This window comes from Chaetura pelagica, unplaced genomic scaffold (assembly GCF_000747805.2).
Source record: "Chaetura pelagica isolate M959 unplaced genomic scaffold, ChaPel_1.0 scaffold37, whole genome shotgun sequence".
NCBI lineage: Eukaryota > Metazoa > Chordata > Aves > Apodiformes > Apodidae > Chaetura > Chaetura pelagica.
In genome coordinates, this window is record NW_009954567.1 from 2,250,636 (window position 1) to 2,269,496 (window position 18,861).

The 18,861-nt window shown below is 40.0% G+C and overlaps 1 protein-coding gene across 1 annotated transcript in view; it reads left to right on the forward strand.

Annotated features, from left to right (window-relative positions):
• RAB3C (RAB3C, member RAS oncogene family) overlaps nucleotides 1–18,861 on the forward strand; it is a 90,156-nt gene that overhangs the window by 66,895 nt on the left and 4,400 nt on the right. The window contains exon 3 of the mRNA XM_010005352.1: nucleotides 12,029–12,153. Within this exon, the coding sequence (XP_010003654.1) occupies nucleotides 12,029–12,153 (125 nt within the window). The remainder of the gene's footprint in view (nucleotides 1–12,028; nucleotides 12,154–18,861) is intronic.

Genomic DNA, 18,861 nt, shown 5'->3' on the forward strand with positions numbered 1-18,861 from the left:
CACCCACTGTCCTTCTGTCTTCAGGCTGAGGTGTCTTCCCATCTCTAATGATAAGGAAAAGACAGAGCTGGGCCTGCAGCTTCATCCATAATCAGGATGATATTAATAGGAGCATCACAGTGACATTTTTCATCTGCTCAGCCCAGACATCCTCAGAATTCTTCGAGTTCACCCATCAGGTTTTTCTTCCACTTGCCCTGAGGATGTGTGGTGTAGACTGAAACTATATGAATTAATATGAAGAGAATAATACTCTTCCCACAGCAGAGATGAAAGAGGAGAGGCCCACTGCTCCCTCTGAGAAAGAGATCAGGTGGTGGAGACTAAATGAAAGGGGGAAGGAAAGCTGGGTGGCAGGAGGTGGTGCCATCTTCCCCAGACTATAACCCTTCTTCAGCCCTGCAATACAAATATAGGTGTACCCAGCTGTCCTCCCAGTCTGCCATAAGCTAAGTCCTGTGTTTTTCCTTCTTGAGTTACAGGTAGTGAACATACCTTAAGGGATCATCCTTGGCTATAAATGTTTCATGACAACAAAGCTTGTGTAAGTTCATTAGGTAAACTATTTCCTGAGTGTTATAGCTCTGCAGAAATCTTTATCTGGTATGAGGTAAGTCTGCTTGGATGTTTGCTAGTTTATACATGTAAAGTAGAGGTGTGTGGGGAGCATTCACCTGATAATTTTATTCTGTAAACAAATCTGGTAGTCTAATAATGAGTTCTGTAGCCCTGGAGACCTTGACAACATCCAAAGCTGCAGGTGAGACTTCTCAGTATAAATTTAGTTGATACATTGCAGACATCCATATCCAAATTAAACACATGGGGATCCCTTATAGTCAATGGCAAGAAACAGTTTTTGCTCATTAGTCACCTCATTCTGAAGTAATTGTCTAGAATAGACCAGAAGAATTGCACCCAAGAAGACCTCTGTCAGCACATCTGTGTAAGAGCTGTTAAGAGTTGTGACTCTTAGCCTGTCTAGCTCTGCCAAGAGAAATCTCTAAGGATGTGGTTATACCTGCAAAACTTCTACTACTTTGTTTTGGTTTGCTATAAGATCAGAGTTGGCTGTGTGTGATAGTTCATTACATTCCAGGGCAAAATACTTTTTTTTTGTTGATACAGTTACAGCCACTGTGGAAACACTTTCTGGTAAAGTACCATTACTTCCTCCAGTAGTGCCTCTATCCCTCATAAAGACCTGCTGTCCAACTCCTTCACTTACTCGTTTGCAATTGTAGGCTTTCATTTCTGCAACAGTGCATAGGAAATGTTGTATTCTCTTGATACTCCAGTACATTACTTCACTTTACTACTCTAGGGGTACAGAACAATTTCACTGATGAACTTACAATTTTGTGATGCTTGCCCTTATAAGCTTTCCATCCTAAGACTATTGTCTGCCCAATAACCTGTTTAATGCACACAGTTGTGTCCCCTGAGAGGGATCTCTACCCACTGAAGTCAGTGGTGAAGTGTTAATAAGACAATATTAAACTTTTTTTTATTATTATTATTACTGGAGAGAAGCTTTCACCTTAAAAATGTTAGCTAACATGATTTAGTATGCTTTCAGGTGTTCACAGGCAGAGTAAAATAAACTTTCATTTATGAAAGTTCACCATGAGGCCATTTCGTCTTGGAATGCCACTGTATCCAGCTTACAAAAGTGTTTGAAAGTTTTAAATGTAATCTCAAAACATTTTTACTGAAAAGTATTATTTATGCCTGCATATTCTGTGCACAGCTTCCACCATACTCAGAATTTTCCTTTAAATCTGGCTTCTAGGATCAAGAGAAGCGATATACTTTTGTTTAAAGAACAGTGATAAAGAGCAAAATTAACATATATAAAAGCAAGGGCTTCAGAGGTAAATGTACACACACACACATGTATATACACATTATTTTGATTTGTGAATCAGGTAGCAGCAGTACTGACATTCTGAATGAATTTGCCACTCATTTTCTTTACAACTTTTTTCTTGCTTCTATTTTAATCCTAAAAATAAAATCTGAAGTCTGATGCCTCCTGCCATCCTCTGTGAGTCAGCCGAAACAAACCTGCAATTTACTTGCTTGTCAGGTGAGTCAGCAAGACAATCCTGCCACCCTGTGCCAGGCAGGATGTAGACAGGGAAATGTTTTTTACTGTTGTCTTTGGCTCCTGGCAGTTATCAAAAAATTAATTTTGATCAGCAGTATCCCAAAAGCAACATGTGACCACACAAATTCAAAATTTACTTTTAGGGCCTCAAAGGATTAAAACAAAACAGAAATATAATTATCATATTAATCTGATTAACCCTTTTCAATTAAGAGTGAGATCAAGGTAGTTGCCCCTTTGACAGTCCAGTTTCAGGTACCTGTGAAAAAAAGGGAAAAGCTCAAGTGTTCAGAAGATCTTAACTTGGCCACACTTATTTTGTCTCAGAATTCCAGACCTCAGATCTCTTTTGCTTGCAAGTGTACAGCTACACAGGGAAGGTACTTCCAAATGGGTATTGTTGCAGGGACATTGTGGTGGAATCGCATTTTTATGCCTAGGGTTCACGTATAGCTCTGAATGTTTCCTTTGCTCTCCTTCCGGAAGATAACAAGATAAGGAATTTTCAAGACAAAATGCTGGTAAGATTTATACCAGTTCTGGTATAAAATGTACTATTATGGAAGTAACGTATCCTTAGATGTTTTAGTAAAACAATACTGTCTGTTCTATAAACAGGGAGTAAAACAACTCACATGTCAGCCCTGATACATGGCTTATCAGCTGGATAAGTCCTTAACAAGGGTAGTCCATGATAATTTATCACAGATGGCTTCAATGAAGTAGTAAACTTTTTCAGTGATTAAAATTAGGTCTGATTGTGTTGACTCCTTTTTTAAAACACGAACACAAGCATTTCAGAACACAATATATTTGCACATAAGACTGAGCTGTTTGTGCAAAAGCTTGTCCAAAATACAAAATGGGAAAAATAGCCAAAAATTATCTAACAAGATCAAATATAAGAGAAGTATTAGCAGAAATCATTTAAACTTGAAAAATTAAAGCTAAAAAAGAGAAAGGAAATAAAATCTAAACCAGTAAATTTGAGAAGAGAGAGAAACTTGGAAAGTATTACTGGCAAAAGGGATTAATAGTCATAAATATGCAATTAATTTAACAAGATATGATAGCAAAAAGTCAGGGTCAATCCTGAATTTCAGAGAATTGATTAATGAGCACTTTCCTAAAACAGGGACCTCTTGTTGCCAGATATTTACCATATATATATTTCAAAATGAATCTGGATTTACTATTTAAAAGAGAATAAGGAAAAATTAATAACTGTGTGACCTAGCTAAATTATAGCTACAGAAGTATCAATGTTGTTCCAAACTGAAATAAGTTGACTGCCTGTAAGATCTTTGCTGCTTCCAAAATGTCACTGCTGTGCAGGTACTCTTTGGGGCTGAAGGCAAGTGGTAGATAAGCCCAGAAGTGCAAGAGAGGCTCTTGGCTAGAGTAGTGCAGTCTAGGTTCAGGGACCAGGGACTGCTAGTGCAGTAAAGAGGAGGGTATTTATTAGATCATGAAGGATCAAAAGGATTTGCTCAGCATCAGTATTGCTTAACTGTCTTCCTTTCTCTTTTCCCTTTTATTTTCTTTTCTCCAAAGCACATCACTGTGAGGAAGAAAAGCAGGAAATGTGGAGACACGTGCATATGTGTCTGTATCTCTTTCCTCTCCCCTATGGATATATATGAATACAAAGTGGCAAGCAAGATATATATTTTTAAGTGACAGCAAATTGCTGATTTACTAAGAAGTGTAATATACTCAAACAGATTCTGTAGGTGCTTTGGTAAATTACTTCAGTGCTGCCTTATTTCACAGCTCTGTTTTTTAAATACTAGAGTCAGGATCAGATGTATTGATTAGGGTCATTACTCAGCATTGCAGCAGCAGTCTGTGCAATCAACATAAATTGGTGCTTAACAGAATCATTTATTTGGAAGCATCTGGAATATGAAACTATGGGGATACTCAAAAGCTGTGCAAGTACAGGCTGTGTTTTTCTTTTTATTGTTTCCATGAATATTATCTTCCTGTAAATACTTTATCCATCTCATTTCAAACCCAATTTTTTTATGATTGTGTGCACTGTGCATGTGTAGTGGTAGGATGATAATTTAATGGTTGATTTCTCAGTGGGAAGAAAATTAAAATGTACAGCCTTTTGTCTGTGTGGTGAGTAGCTAAATCACTTCCCACACAGCTTGTGACATTATACAAGACATAAAAACTCTTCATTAAAATGTGTTGTTACTGTGTCCCACTGTGAAAAATGTGTTAAACTAGTTGGTCTGCTCATAAGTAAACCTTGTTTTAGGGGAGAATTTTGTACTCCTGCAAACAAGAATTAAATTGAAATGTTTTTTTGTATTTTTTAATCATGACAATAAATACAAGAAGGTAGGTTGGAAGATCTCTCTGCCCTTAATGTTTAACAGTATTCGTTGCCTCTTCCCCACTGTCTGTGTAAGCATCTGTTCAACTTTTCTAAACAAAAACCCTGGAAAATAATTATATGCTACACATCATAAAAAGAAAGAAAGAAAGGTAAGTGTGACACAGAATTTACACTTTTGATATTTCTACAGACCCTCAGCCAAAGTCCATCTTGCCTAGGAGCAGGTCTGGAGCTTCCATACAAGACCTCTGTCATCTGCCTCCATGACAAAAAACCTCCAGGGAGTACAATGTCAGGATGACACACTGTGTGTTGGGACATTATTCTGCCTAAGGACATTTTTAGATTTACTGTCAGCTGTTTAAGTGCCAGCTGCAGCATGCTGGCCGTGCAGGTACAGGAAAACACCTCACCTGCTGGACTTTTCTTCTAAAGAGATGGCCATCAAAGCTCAGGCACAGAAGGTACTGATACAGAGCATAGTACTAACTTAATGTAGTGTGTGCATAACTGGGCTCCTGTTGCAATGATATTGGAAAGTAGTTTCAAGGTGCATTTGATAGCTGGGATGAAAGCAGAATGCAGAGATTGTGCCAAAAATTAAAAAATTAAGGTGATCTGCAGCATAGTTAATACAAATAAAGTATGCCCTGCAGGCTTCTGTTCCTTCATTGTGATTCCAAGCAAAGGGACATATCTAAGAATTACAGTTTGAACATTAATATATTTTGCCCGAAACAAATTCATTTAATACCATGTACCATTATCTAGTGGATTTGTATTTTCATGTCAGAAAACAATCTTCTGACAAAAACACTTAGTACTCTTATTTGAAATAACACTCTACAGAAAAGGCATCAAAGCTTATCAGTGGACTACTAAGAAAATTACTTGCATATTACAATAAAATTGGAATGTAATTCAATAAAGGATCCAGAGGATTCTGGATGAGAAGGCAATACCTTATGCGAGGTAAGAAGAGGTAGAAATGGTTTATTAGAAAGAAAATTCTGACTGATGAATCTCTGTGGTGAATCTTAGGTACCACACAGAATTACATAGTTATCAATGCCATATCAGTTCTTATTGCAGTGTGTTAAATGCAGAACAAGAGTCGACATTATTGAGCAAGCATATACTTCCTTCTTACAATTATGGTAATTGTCACTAAGTTAATTATATGTAACTATAAATATTATAAAGATGCAGAGACTATCAGCTCTCACATCTTAGCTGTTCTGCTTTTTTCTTTTGCATTTTTTTTAATAACAATTTTTTTTGCAAAATAGTATGTCATATTTCCTTGCATACCTTTATAGCCTGTCAAAACATAAATGTGGCAGGTGGTTTTCTAAAATGCAGTTATAGCCTCAGAAACTTGTAGTGGATTCTTCTGTTAAGGAAGCTTTTGACACAGAATCACAGAATTATTAAGGCTGGAAAAGACCTTTAAGATCACTAAGTGCAGCCTATGACCTACCACCACCACACCGGCTAGACCATGGCACTAAGTGCCACATTCAGCCTTTCCTTGAACACATCCAGGGATGGTCCCTCCACCACTTCCCTGGAAAGTCCATTCCAATGTCTAATCACCCTCTGCATGGGGAAGTACTTCCTAATGTCCAACCTAAACCTCCCCTGGAGCAGCTTCAGGCCAGGCCCTCTTGTCTTGTTGCTAGTTGCCTGGAAAAAGAACCCAGCCCCCACCTGACTACAACCTCCCTTCAGGTATTTGAAGAGAGTGATGAGGTCCCCCCTGAGACTCCTCAGGCTAAACAACCCCAGCTCCCTCAGCCTATCCCTGTAAGACTTTCCCACTAATCCTTTCACCAGCCTTGTTGCTCTCCTCTGGGCCTGCTGCAGCACCTCAATATCCTTCTTGAAGTGAGAGGCCCAGAACTGCACACAGTACTGGAGGTGAGGCCTCACCAGTGCTGAGTACAGGGGGAGAATCACATCCCTGCTCCTGCTGGCCACACTATTCCTGGTACAAGCCAGGATGCCGTTGGCCTTCCAGGCCACCTGGGTTGACTGGTTGACTGCTTGTCAACCAGCACTCCCAGGTCCCTCTCTGCTGGGCTGCTCTCCAGCCACTCTTCTCTCTAGTTATTTCTAGTACATTCCTACCATGCCAGTAACCATGGCCACAAAAAGTCTAGTACTCAAGTACCCCAGGACTCTCCTGTCTTGTTTTTGTTCAGAGTGCTTCCAGTTTTTAAGCTCAGCACTATCTTCAAAATCCCAATCAGCCAGGGTTTTTTGGTTGGTGGGTTTATAAATTTCAGATGGCTCATGTCCTGGTAACAGTGGCTTATTTACTGGAAAACCAATGCAAAGCCTGAAGCCACCCCTCCCCTTGCCCTCCCTGTGGCAGGGTCTGAGAGCCAAGTGCAGAGCAGCTGATGGTACAGAGCCAGCTTCCAAATGGTCATCAAGTTTGAGCATTGCAAGCATTTAATGTGCTGCATAGAATGATCTCCATTATATTTTCAAGATGAGTGGGATGGAGAGACAGGAAAACTCCAAGATATAGAGGAACTGCTAAGGCACAAAACCTGTTAGGATTTCTGGGAATAATAGGGGTTTACAAGTCATAAAGGAAGGCATGGGGAAAGGAATGGAGCATATGGTACATCCTGAAGTATGGAAGACACTTGGCAGTACGAGAAGTACCTCAGACGCACCCTGTGGAAAAGATGGCTTGAATGGAGTGAATACCAGGGCTCCTTAGAGAAAAAACGGGTGAGAAAGGACTTCTGAGACAATCCCATTCCCTGAAAAGATAGGAATAGCAGAGCTTCACCATACCGTCCCAGTTTGTGCTAGGGTTTTGAGCAAGCAGTGGTATACCTTCCTACGATGCAGGATGGGGACTGGGGGAAGCAGGGAAAGATAGCTTCCATCGCCTCAATTACAGAAGAAAAAATATGTCTCCTGAAAATGTAGGAAAGCAGGCTTTCCTGCTCAGAGGTAGCCAGGCATTTGACATGCTTGCTTGAAAATAATGGAAGTTCAACTGCATTGAATGCTTTTGGACATACCTCCAAACTCATGGCAGCTTCTCTGACACTCCTCCTTACCAAATACTTAAGTGAATAGAGAATTTTAGACTAGACAAGTTTTAGAAAAATTTAAAGTTTTAGAACAAATAAAGTTTTAGAATAGATTGCCTGGACTCCTGTCACTACACTGTGACTTCTGATAGTTCAGCTGATGGGCATTGGAGGCACCATGTTATAGACAGAGATGGGAATTTTAAAGATCAATCAGTGAATCAACATAACCGTAACTTGAAAAAACAAGTTAGTTGTTTTTGTATAGGTTTTGTTAATTTGGTTTTGGATTGAAGGGGGGGGGGGTTGCCTGTTTTGTTTTAATTTGTTTTCCTCCTGGCAAGATGATGCGCTGCTGTTAATTGTCTATGCCTTTCTGAAACCAGAACATCAAAAGTACAACATGTTCCCTGAACTTGCTGGAATAGACATTATACCTGACCCCCCTCTTGAGCATTTTCATTAACATGCTTCTCTGCTGTCAGTGCACGTGACTTGCTATATAATTTGAAAAGCACACAGAAACCAGCCCCTCTAGGGATGGCAGGCATCTTTGAAGGGCTTTAGCTCCAAACAGTGGTGCATGTCTATAAAAGTTCATATATGTATTCTTTGAGAATATCTTCATGGAATAGATTTGTTTGCTATCCTTGCTGTTTGTGGGTAAGAATATACTACATACTATTCCAGGTTAGGTTAATGTTTGTTCTACACATACATGAGTTAGTAAAAAGTGAACCTCTGGAGATAAGTCCAGAGTGAATTCTAAGGTATGACAATCAGTGCGTACAACATGAAATGTATTGAGGACAAGCAGTGGCAGGTTTGGTTTCTGTAGCAGTTTCTCCACAGTACAGTGTAGTGTCACACAGACATAGCTGAGTTAAGTCTGAACTTAATTCTGAAGGGGAAAATATATCATCCTGGATCTGACAGCTTAATAGAGGCAAGGCCTCTGCCCCAGGTACAGCCATTAATGAGGCTGAAGATGTATTCCCAGCACACACACGTACAACATGTATATATGTCAAATACTATACATGTACATAGCTAGCCACACAGATCACAGACAGACAGAAACACAGGGCACTCACACAAACACAAATAGCACCAACAGCCTCATCCTGCTCCAGTCCCTGGCACAGCAAAGAGAAGGTCCACTAGTGAAAATATTTATCTGTGTAGACAAGTGTGCAGCATGGGTCCCTCTATCTCTGGGCTCATATGCTCAGTCTGCCTAGTAGCTACCCCTGGATCCCAGTCTCCCTAGTGGCTGGCACCTGGACATACAAGTCTCTAGTGTTGACCCGTTGTGCTGGGTTTCCTGCCTGGACAGTAGGGCTGTGGCTTTTCTGGGACAGCCCTGGGAGGGACCTGGATGTAGTATCCCTTCTTCTGAGTCCTCGGTTTTGCTTGTCACCTGCCTTCGTGCCCCTGTGCTCCTCCAGGCTTGTGGACAGAGTCTAATGGCTCCTGTGATAGGCCTGGAAGCAGCTAGGGCCAGGATATTATTTGGGGTCACTCACCTGCTTTCATCTGTCTGTGCTTCTTTGTGGATGTGCAGATGAGCTTTTATCACATAATTCAATATGAACAAGCTAGTCTGCACAATAGTAACATCACAGCAATGTTTCCATATTGCTCCATCTCAGCTACCTCAGCCAACTGGAGCTGCATACTTCTAAACCCCACTCTGTTGTGCTGTGCAATACTCCTTGTAAGCTGGCTGCGTGATCACACACAGATACCCCACCATCACTGTCTGGATAATTATTTGAAACTCTTGCGTGTTCAAAGGTGCAGGGTCACACTACTCCACAAAGGGTAGTCTCCTGCTTCTTTGAAAGTTTTGTTCTTTCATGGTTGTTTTCAGTCTTTGTGCTTTATTAAACTGGTTCTTATATAGACCTCAAGCAGACTCTTCTCTGAAAATAGATGTAACTCTTTAAGCTTGCACCTGATATTTTCCCCAAAGACAATGTGCTGTAACATAGACCTTTTACCTACTGCTGCTTTTTGGTCATGAAGGTGCATTTCACTGTGCTTGGTTATACCTAATCTGGTTATAATCAGAACTGACATTTATTATTTTGGAGGACTTGTAGGGGTGTAGGGCATGTTCATGTTATCTTTGCTGCTGATAGATGAGGTAACATCTGAGAGATGAGGTAACAGTGGATGGCTTTGCCTAGGCAGTCTGGATTTTATTATCTACTTTAGGAAATGACGCTGTTAGAAGGAGCTGCAATACAAAATCTTGTTTATCTTATTAAATTATTAACTAAATCTCATTGTGTCTTATTATTATATCTTATTGCACTAAAAAGCAGTATTTTCAGAATAACATGTTGTGATCTAACAAGTATTACAAGGCGTTTCCAAGGAACAGAACTAAGTAGCACAGTGTCACGGGCCGGTTTTTACTTTATAATTCAATTGTAAAATGTCTTCAATTTAGGGGAACAAATTGACCCCAAACTCATAACTGTTCAAATCTAAGCTCTTTTAGGGTCCTTAATGGATTAACATCCTGTGATGCTTGAGCTGCTGTTTTTTTCAAAGTTGCTATGGGAACAAATGTAGTTCTGGTTTAAAAAAAAAAAAAAAAAAAATTACTTAACCACAAATTTCAGAAGAACTTAGCATGCTTCCAGAACAACATTTCTGCTATAATGAATGCATGGTGCCCTTTTTCCTAAGCAATTGTAGCTTTAGTAAAATAGAAGTGTACAGGCTGACCTCTGCTTTGGCCAACAGTACCTTATGATCGCCTACTCAAATTACTATACAACAGATTTAAAATAGCACAGTGTCCATTGCCTGAAGGAATGATGAGGGCAGGACCATGGGAACAATCTGTAACAAAAAATGCCTGGGGCTTGCCTCAGCTTCTTTTTGGTCATTCTGATGTAGTAAAACCGCCCTAAAGGCAGTGTGATCCTTCCCCTGAAATTCCCCGGCCCAGCACTGCAAACACATTGCTTAAAGGTCCTATGCCTCATGCAGGCAGGTCTGGGCCTGTAGGCAACACCACTGGACTCAATGGTACAAATATGTACATGTCCATTCCTCTGGTCTTGCAATAAGCAAAGCCAGCTAGGGAGATTTGGTCAGTTTTCTGTCTTTGACTAAAAATTGTTGTCATACTACATCAACTTTTTGTGCATGAAATATTTTGCAGACAGGGATCTAAATATGTAGAGACAACAGCTCTGGTATGAGAAGGTGTCATTAGTGAACCTAGCACCCATGTAGACCTGTTTCCAAAATATTTAGGAGACAGATTTTTGAAGCTATTTCATCTTTTCTCACAGAGACATAGGGGCCTGATGCACAACAGTATTCCCTTCCAGGGCACTGTCTCCTAAATGTGTAGTTAAGCAGATTAGTTTCTATTCTGGTGAAGGTTTCCTAAGCACTCTGTATTGTCCAAGGAGAGAAAGGGGGGGACAAAGAGGTGCTCTACATCTTTTTATCTCTCCATTTATTACATGGGAACAGAAAAGATATTAATATCTGACCAAGCATTTGATTCAGAGCCTCAAGCCAGACATAGTCACAAGTCCAAGGCAAAGGGTAAGTGCTTATAGTAAGCTTGCTGCACCCTGTATTGCCTTTAAGGGAAGATTTGTTCTCAGTTAGAAGGTGGTAGCCAACAGCATCGCTCAATGGCTCCAGAGCCAGGACATGTATTTTTCCTTCCGAATGAGCAGTTGTGAGTATCAGAAGAACAGTGACAGTCAGTGACAGGTAGCAGTCAGAGGTGCTACCAGTGTGCTCTTAAGTTGCCCGTTAGCTGCAGCACATTCAAATTGCCAAAGAGAGATTTGTAGGATGAGCTCTTTCACCACCAGCTCTCAAAGTCTTATACTGTTTCAAGTCCTCAGATACTCCAATTCAGCTGTAGTAATAGTTAGGGCTTGCATAATTTATATTAAAGGTAAATCAAAGTTCAAACTCAGCCCCTATTCACAGCTTCATGTACAATCTGAACACCACTGTCGCTGTATTGGTAGATTAAAGACCTATACTGGAACATGCTGGGGAGAAAAAACAGAAGGAAGACAAAGTGGCTTTGATGTTTTGCTAATAACTTTAGATCCTGTTTTTAAAAGTGAAAGATAACAAGTGAACTAACTGTTGATTTTGTTTTAAAACTCTGGTTTTAGATTTAAAAGTTTGCATTAAAATGTGAAAATATTTGTTTTAATTGTGTGGGAGGATGTGTCACCATTTCTTTCTAAAAATACCTGAAGTGTGTTCATGGTGTTTTCAAAATATTGGAAGAGTGTATTAACAAGCAAAAGTAAAACCTGTGTTGAAATTATTCCTGTAACAATCTTTACTGGCATATAATCTTTAGTGTACTTGAAATCCAGAATCAAACAAAAGCATATTACCTTAGGTGCCAAAATCAGTATTTTCTTTTTTGTCATGTTACATTTCTGTTTGAAATGGATTTAAGAGGAATGTGCTTTGTTTTGACATATCTCACTCTGTTTCTTTTTTAAGGTCAACTCAGATCAAAACATACTCTTGGGACAATGCCCAGGTTATTTTGGTCGGTAACAAATGTGACATGGAGGATGAACGGGTAATCTTCACTGAGAGAGGCAAACATTTAGCAGAGCAACTTGGTAAGAAATGAAATTACAAAAAATGACTGCTTGTGAGAATACACAAAGTAATGTCATAATTTGCTACAGAACTTGTAATGAAATGTTTGTGATACATTCACTGTAAATGAATAGACATACACCACTGCCCTTTTGTTTCTGCAGGCTGCAGTCTGTGCTGTCCATATTGATATCACTAATACTGTAACATCATTAGGATGGACATGTGTTCAGGGATGACCTTATGCAGAGCTGTGACACATATGCCATCTGAAAGTGTCCACAAGAAAAGTGCTGGCTCAGAGGCTGGCTTGACTAAAAGAGATACCTGATAAAATGTTCCTTATGCTGCTCCTTAGATAGGAAGTACTTTATGGCCTTTGAGATATGCAGCAAGATTAGGCATGTGTCTGAATGCATACAATATGTTTAGATTGGTATTGCTATAGGCAGATATGTGCTAGGCTGGGAAATATTAAAAAAAAAACATGAAGAGAGGAGAGGAGAGGAGAGGAGAGGAGAGGAGAGGAGAGGAGAGGAAAAAATTACACAGAATCACAAAATCACCAAGGCTAGAAAAGACCTTTAAGATCACCAAGTCCAGCCTATGACCTAACACCACCACATCAGCTAGACCATGGCACTAAGTGTCACATCCAGCCTTTCCTTGAACACAACCAGGGATGGTGCCTTCTCCACCTCCCTGGGAAGTCCATTCCAGTATCTAATCAAGTTGTCCGATGCTATTTGCAACAAAGTAAGTGCCATTGACAGCCACGAGAGGAGAGGAGAGGAGAGGAGAGGAGAGGAGAGGAGAGGAGAGACTGAGGAAATGGCTTACTCAAAATGTGAACTGGACCTTTTTACAAGTTGAGAACATTTGGATTATGATTTCCAGTACCAATAATCCAAGAGAGAAGAATATCTCTGTTCTTTCTGCTTCTACCCAGCAGTGATATCTTTTCATACCATGAAATGTTTTTGAGGTGACACTGGCCAAACTGTAATTGAAAAGCTCCAGAGCATCATCTTACTCCTACTACCTGGCCTGTTGTTGGGCATGACATTGTTATTATTTTTCAAATTGACTGTAGTAAAGGCTCAGTCTGGTGAACATATGTGTAAAGAAGATCCCCTTGTCACTACTGCTATGTAGGTATTTAGGAGAAATGCACTGAAAACAGAGAGAAATGGTGTCATTTCAGTGTACCACCTGTCCTGGATCTACTCCCATGCTGGTGGTTCTTAACTTGCATATATTGTTACGGAACTTATCTTTTAAAATATTTTTTCTAGTTGTATTATTGTTTGGCCTGGTGAATAATTTTATCAGAAAGACATACCTTCCTTCCTTTTGCATCTGTGTAAAAGTAAATGTGTGTATAAGCACACCTTGAAATGATACATTAAAAATGGCCATAGATTAGTCTTTGAAAGGTGACAGAAAATATTTAACAGCAAGTAGCAACTGTAAACCCCACTTTTAGACCAGGCACTAAAATGTCTGACAATATACATCAATTTACAATGTAGAGTTTCAAGATTTATTTGGGTTTTTTAAGTCATATAATTAACCTGCATTTCTATTTCTGAAACTGTTTTCCTATACAAAAGATTAATGCAGTGAGTTGACAAGGAATCCCTAAGGTCATTAATTTAGTAAGACAAGATGGAACTTTGCATATTGTACAGTTAAGAATCCTCAGCTGTAATAATAAAAGAGTTATGAGTTAGATATCAAAACTCATGTTTCAGGCTTCAAAGCAAAGAACTCCTGGGATTTAGAGTTCAATCTTTATGGAAGCAGATTATCTTTTATTCACATCATTATCCACCCCAGGGTTTTCCTTTCTCAGATAGATGTCCTGTGGCTATCTCAAGCACAGAAGATTGTACTGAATATATTGTAGCTCTGATCCCGTATGTCATTTACTGTAGTCAGACTGCACACAAAAATATTTATATGTTTCCTGCACAACTGCAATCATTTCTTAAATCTACTTAGAGGTTGTGGGAGGTGGTGTCAGGAAAAACAAAATAAAAATTTACCTTGAATTGTAGTAAGTGCTCTGGCCATGTTGGCCAGTTTGAAGGTCACGTGTTGTGTCAGACATTTGGGACTGTCTTCCTTCTGTGCCAGTGAGTTGATAACATCTATTGTGGGCAAGTTTAAAAAATAAAGATATAGATTTTTATGTACAGCAAGACGTTTTAAAACTGTGGGCCCTTTGAATGCCATGATCTGCAACATGTTGCAGCCACAGTTACAGGCAAAAGCAATGCATGAGTGCAGTACCACGAAAGTGTTGTGAAACACTGTGTTCTCAAGAATCACCATCCAAACCTTTCATCTCTAGCTCCTCCTCCCCACGGGTGTGTAACTGGCCCCTCGCTTGCACTCACTTTCTTTGACCCGCAAGGGAAAGGCTCAGGCTCATAACCACCCTCTCTATTATTGCTTTCATACGCACATATTCCCTGGTGTGTTTACAACATCTCTTCCCACTCTCTACTGCTCTTTTTGATATTTTAGTAAAAGTTGAAACTTGCCTGTGTGTTTGTATGTGCTTCCAAGAGGAGCTGATCAATCGGTTACATATGTGTTTGAAACAAGCTGGTTCCTAGCCAGGGACAGACCCACCGAAATAATTAAAAGGCTATCCTGAATATATAATTGGTGTCAGAAAATCCTGATAAACAAACAGGGCAATTGTGCCCTGAGATAAGGCGACTTCAACCCAAAACCGGGTTCGGACCACAACGATGACATGGGTCACGAAGCTGGCAATGCTACCGCAGATCATAGCTTCAAGCAGTGTGCTACCTTACCCACAGTAATGGCCAGAAGCAGGTCCCTTGTGGAAGGGTAAGTGCACAGTGATACTTTCCCAGACTGTAGCAAATTGTATTTGTGGGTCTCATGAACTAAAGGCTGTATCTTTATATTCAATAACCCTTTCATTACTTTTTTTTCCATGGACTTGTCCAATGATGTATTTGAAACCATGTAAAATCTCACTATCCACAACATCCTTTAAATATGTGCCGTTTAGCTGAGTTACCTGCTTCTGCTTTGAATCAACCATTTGCTAGCTTTATTTGATGTTTCTTCACTGTTACATTCTGAGAAATAGTGAACAATTGTTTCCTGTTACCTGGTCTGTGATACCATTGGTTTCAGAGACCTCTATTATACCCTTCATTTTTTGCCCAGGCTGGATTTCCCGGACTGTTTCATCACTCCAGAGACAAAGAGCATCTCACATCTTAGACACCCCTTGTCACCCTCTTCAGTAGTTTCTTGGAAGTGGTACAAGCTTTTTTCAAAAATTAGTTCATTGTTGTTCAACATACTTACATAAATAGAAGCGTAATCTCAGAATGAGGTGAACACAGACAGGATCAAATAAATTCAGTTGAGTGATAATTAGAAAATATAGAAATAGGATCATTCAGGTAAAGCTTATTTAGTAGAAAAGGCTTGGAACTTCTTGCAAGCAAAATCCATGCACACTTCCCAGCTGCATTACTCACACAGTTTTTCTGACATATTAATCTCATGCATCTCAACCAAGTTCAAAGTTTCATAAGTTCATAAATGTTTGGTGTTACTTGTTGGAACAGAAATAAAAATAATGACTCAGAGATAGCATTAATTTCTTCATTCCTTTTATTCATGGTCTGTGTCATAAATTGTAATTTACATTCTGGCAGATTACCAGGAAGAGGTGTGCACAGAGCTTTGAAAAGACTGAGTCACTGCACACACAAATGGACCATTTCTCCATTTATTTTTGACATTTTTCCTGTGAATGCAAATAAAGTATACCATTTAATATGTGTTCTTTGGTTGTGCATGTGCTTCTCCTATTTGCTATGTCTGTGCTACAAATTATTTCAACACTCCTTAATTTTTGATTGCAAGCACTGTCATTAGAGTATATTGTATCTTTATGTCCAGGGCCCCTAACATTGCTGCAAAGGTACAGTCCTGCCATAGATCCAAACTATGTGTATTGTGCTCATGCTGCACCAGGTACTAGGGCACTACTGAAAGCTCTGCTCCGAATGTCTGGACAGTTTTTCTGTAGTGTCTTACTTGTCCTGTCCCACCTTTTTGGCTCACGTTAGTTAAGACTCCACAAAATGGGGCTGTTTTTTTGTAGAAATCTGGACTGAAATGGACCTCTGCTGATCACCCAGTGTCATGTCCTGCTAACATCCTCCTCTAGTTCCATGTTCCGTCCAGTTGTTTTCAGAGCAATGCACTTCCCATTATATTTTCTGTGCCTCCACGTTTCTTGCACTCTGCCACTCAAGCTCAGCCATGGCTGGGGGCACCCAGCACGTCTGAGGATGCCTTTACAGTGTACTCACCTGCTTTCTAAAGGTATCCTGGCCCAGAGACCACCAATGAATGCCAGAAAACAAAATTAAACAGGCCCTCTCAGGCTGAGCTCTCACATTACCTTCTGCAAGGGCCATCAGAAGTCAACCCTCACACTAAATTTGGGACATCTGCAAAGGGCTCTGAATGCTACATGCCCACCATCAAGAGTGCCTGGAGCTTCAGTGACAGCTTGTCACTCAGAGAGACAGCCATTTTAGCCCTCAGATTTTAACTCACATCTTATTTTGCATATTTTGGGGTGGTTTTCCTCTCTCATCCTTTCTCTTCTCATCTCTTTTGGGGCATTTCTTCCTTCAAGTCTTTATTTGCAGATTTTTCTGTCTTTGCTTCTTGTGATTCTCAGTACTTTGAAAATAAATTTCATCAAAAATAGAGAAGAAAATTTCTCGCTTCAAACCAAAACTAGTCTGTCTAGCCTATTTTATCTTCATTTTGCTCTTGGCTCATGTGTGTACGTAACGGTCACGACAGGGAGATGCTGGAGAACCAATTCAGAGGTAATTAGATTTCTTCAAATTAAGTCCATGTAGCAGCCCAGCACACCCTAAAGTGGAGCGTTTATCAGTGTTATGAGCTTATATAGGGTGTAAATCAGCATCCAGCACTTCTGTTTCTGAATCCCACCAAGGCTGGGGCACAAAAGAGCAGCTCCCCAGCATCAGAACTGGAGTGAACCTTCACTTGCCTTTGGGCATGAGCCCTGTGGGGTAATACATACATTAGGTATCTTTGGGTACATGGAGGGGATTAGGCATCTGTGAGTTTAGGTAGGAACTGAACAGGCTCTTTTAGGGCTGTAACTTTGGCATCTAAATCAGGAATCAGGTGAGACTTGGCACTTCAGCAAACACATTGCTGGAACACCAAGTTCTGTTTTGCCTCCAAGGGTGGCTGGAGGCTGTGGTGCAGAAGGGCAGGGTCACCAGCAGGTTTGAGAACGTGGACATATGGCTGCCTCTAACTTTGCATTACAGACAAAAATAATTGGGTTGTGCAGGAACATGCCTGTTCACAGTCCCACCCGTCACTGGATTTTTTTAATCTTTATTTAAATTGAAAAAGTGACAATTAGGAAGGAGACAGACTGTTTAGTTACAACACTTACAAGGTACTGGCAGAGCAATTAAAGGCTCCTGTCGCCAGAATGATTTTTTTAAGGGGGGGAATGCCAACCTGCCATTGCTTTCATGTACTTGGAGCTGCATTACAGGAAAGTCACTTAATGACAATGCAAATCAAGGGATTATGTTTTCTCAATGAATGTCTAATGTAAACAAAAAAAATAATTACCAGGAATTTAATTTATTGCCCAAATGTACTCCCTTAAAAGATATCTGGAAGCTAAAATCTAAATGACTACAACTGGAACTTATATGGAAACCTGCTATTCTGAAAGACTGGGAAAGGGGGTGTTTGCTTGAGTATTACCATTACCTTCCCCTCAAATCAGACCACTCCTTCACAGTGAAGATTCTGCTCTCCACTGAGGCAATATTAGCAAAGTCCTATTTTGGGGCTTAATGTTGTTCTAATACTTTTCCTAACATAGTCCAGCCTTTTGGCCTGTTTGGACAGGAGAGGTCCCGTCCAACTGTTCTACAAAGCAGATCTGCTGCCATAGTTGCAGATGTTGTAGGAGATACTTTGAAGAGCAGTAGTGGTCACCAGATACTTTTCAAAATCCTAGATTGAACAGAACACTATCAAGAATGGCTCTAAGATTACAAAGTTCAAGCTTTTCTTCAAGAGTAGTTATTGCAGAACATAGTCTTAATGACATCTCTTAAACATAACATCTGGAGTGGAAAATAAAATTGTCTTGGTTGTGGACAAACACTCTTAAAACAGATCATCCTAATAAACTGGTGAAATATTAACATAGTTCTTGTTTGTATTGGCTATAGAATCGTGCTTAAAATTTGCAAGTTTGTATGTCCTCTTGGTGTCACATTTTCTAAGAAAGATGAGAGCATGGAGAATGTTCTTCCCATTGCATATTGCTTTCCTTTCTGTTTTTTTTCTTCCTTATTTTTTAAAAATAGGCATGAAGAAATGTTATTCAGTATTGATGAATGAGCCTTTGCAGAGCCGGGACAAGTGTGAGGCAGAGAAGGAACAAAATCAGTAATTCAGGCCGTTCATGTGTTTCAGTGTGGCTATCTAAACTGCTCTGTCTGTATTACAGCTCACCAGATGAACAGCACCATGCCAATGTCCAGGCTGGCCCCTGCTGCTGTAGTGCTCTGCAAGGGCTGCTGAGAGCTTGCCAGCTTTCTTAAGAATCAATACTATTGCAAAGAAGGTAGATCAGGGAAAGA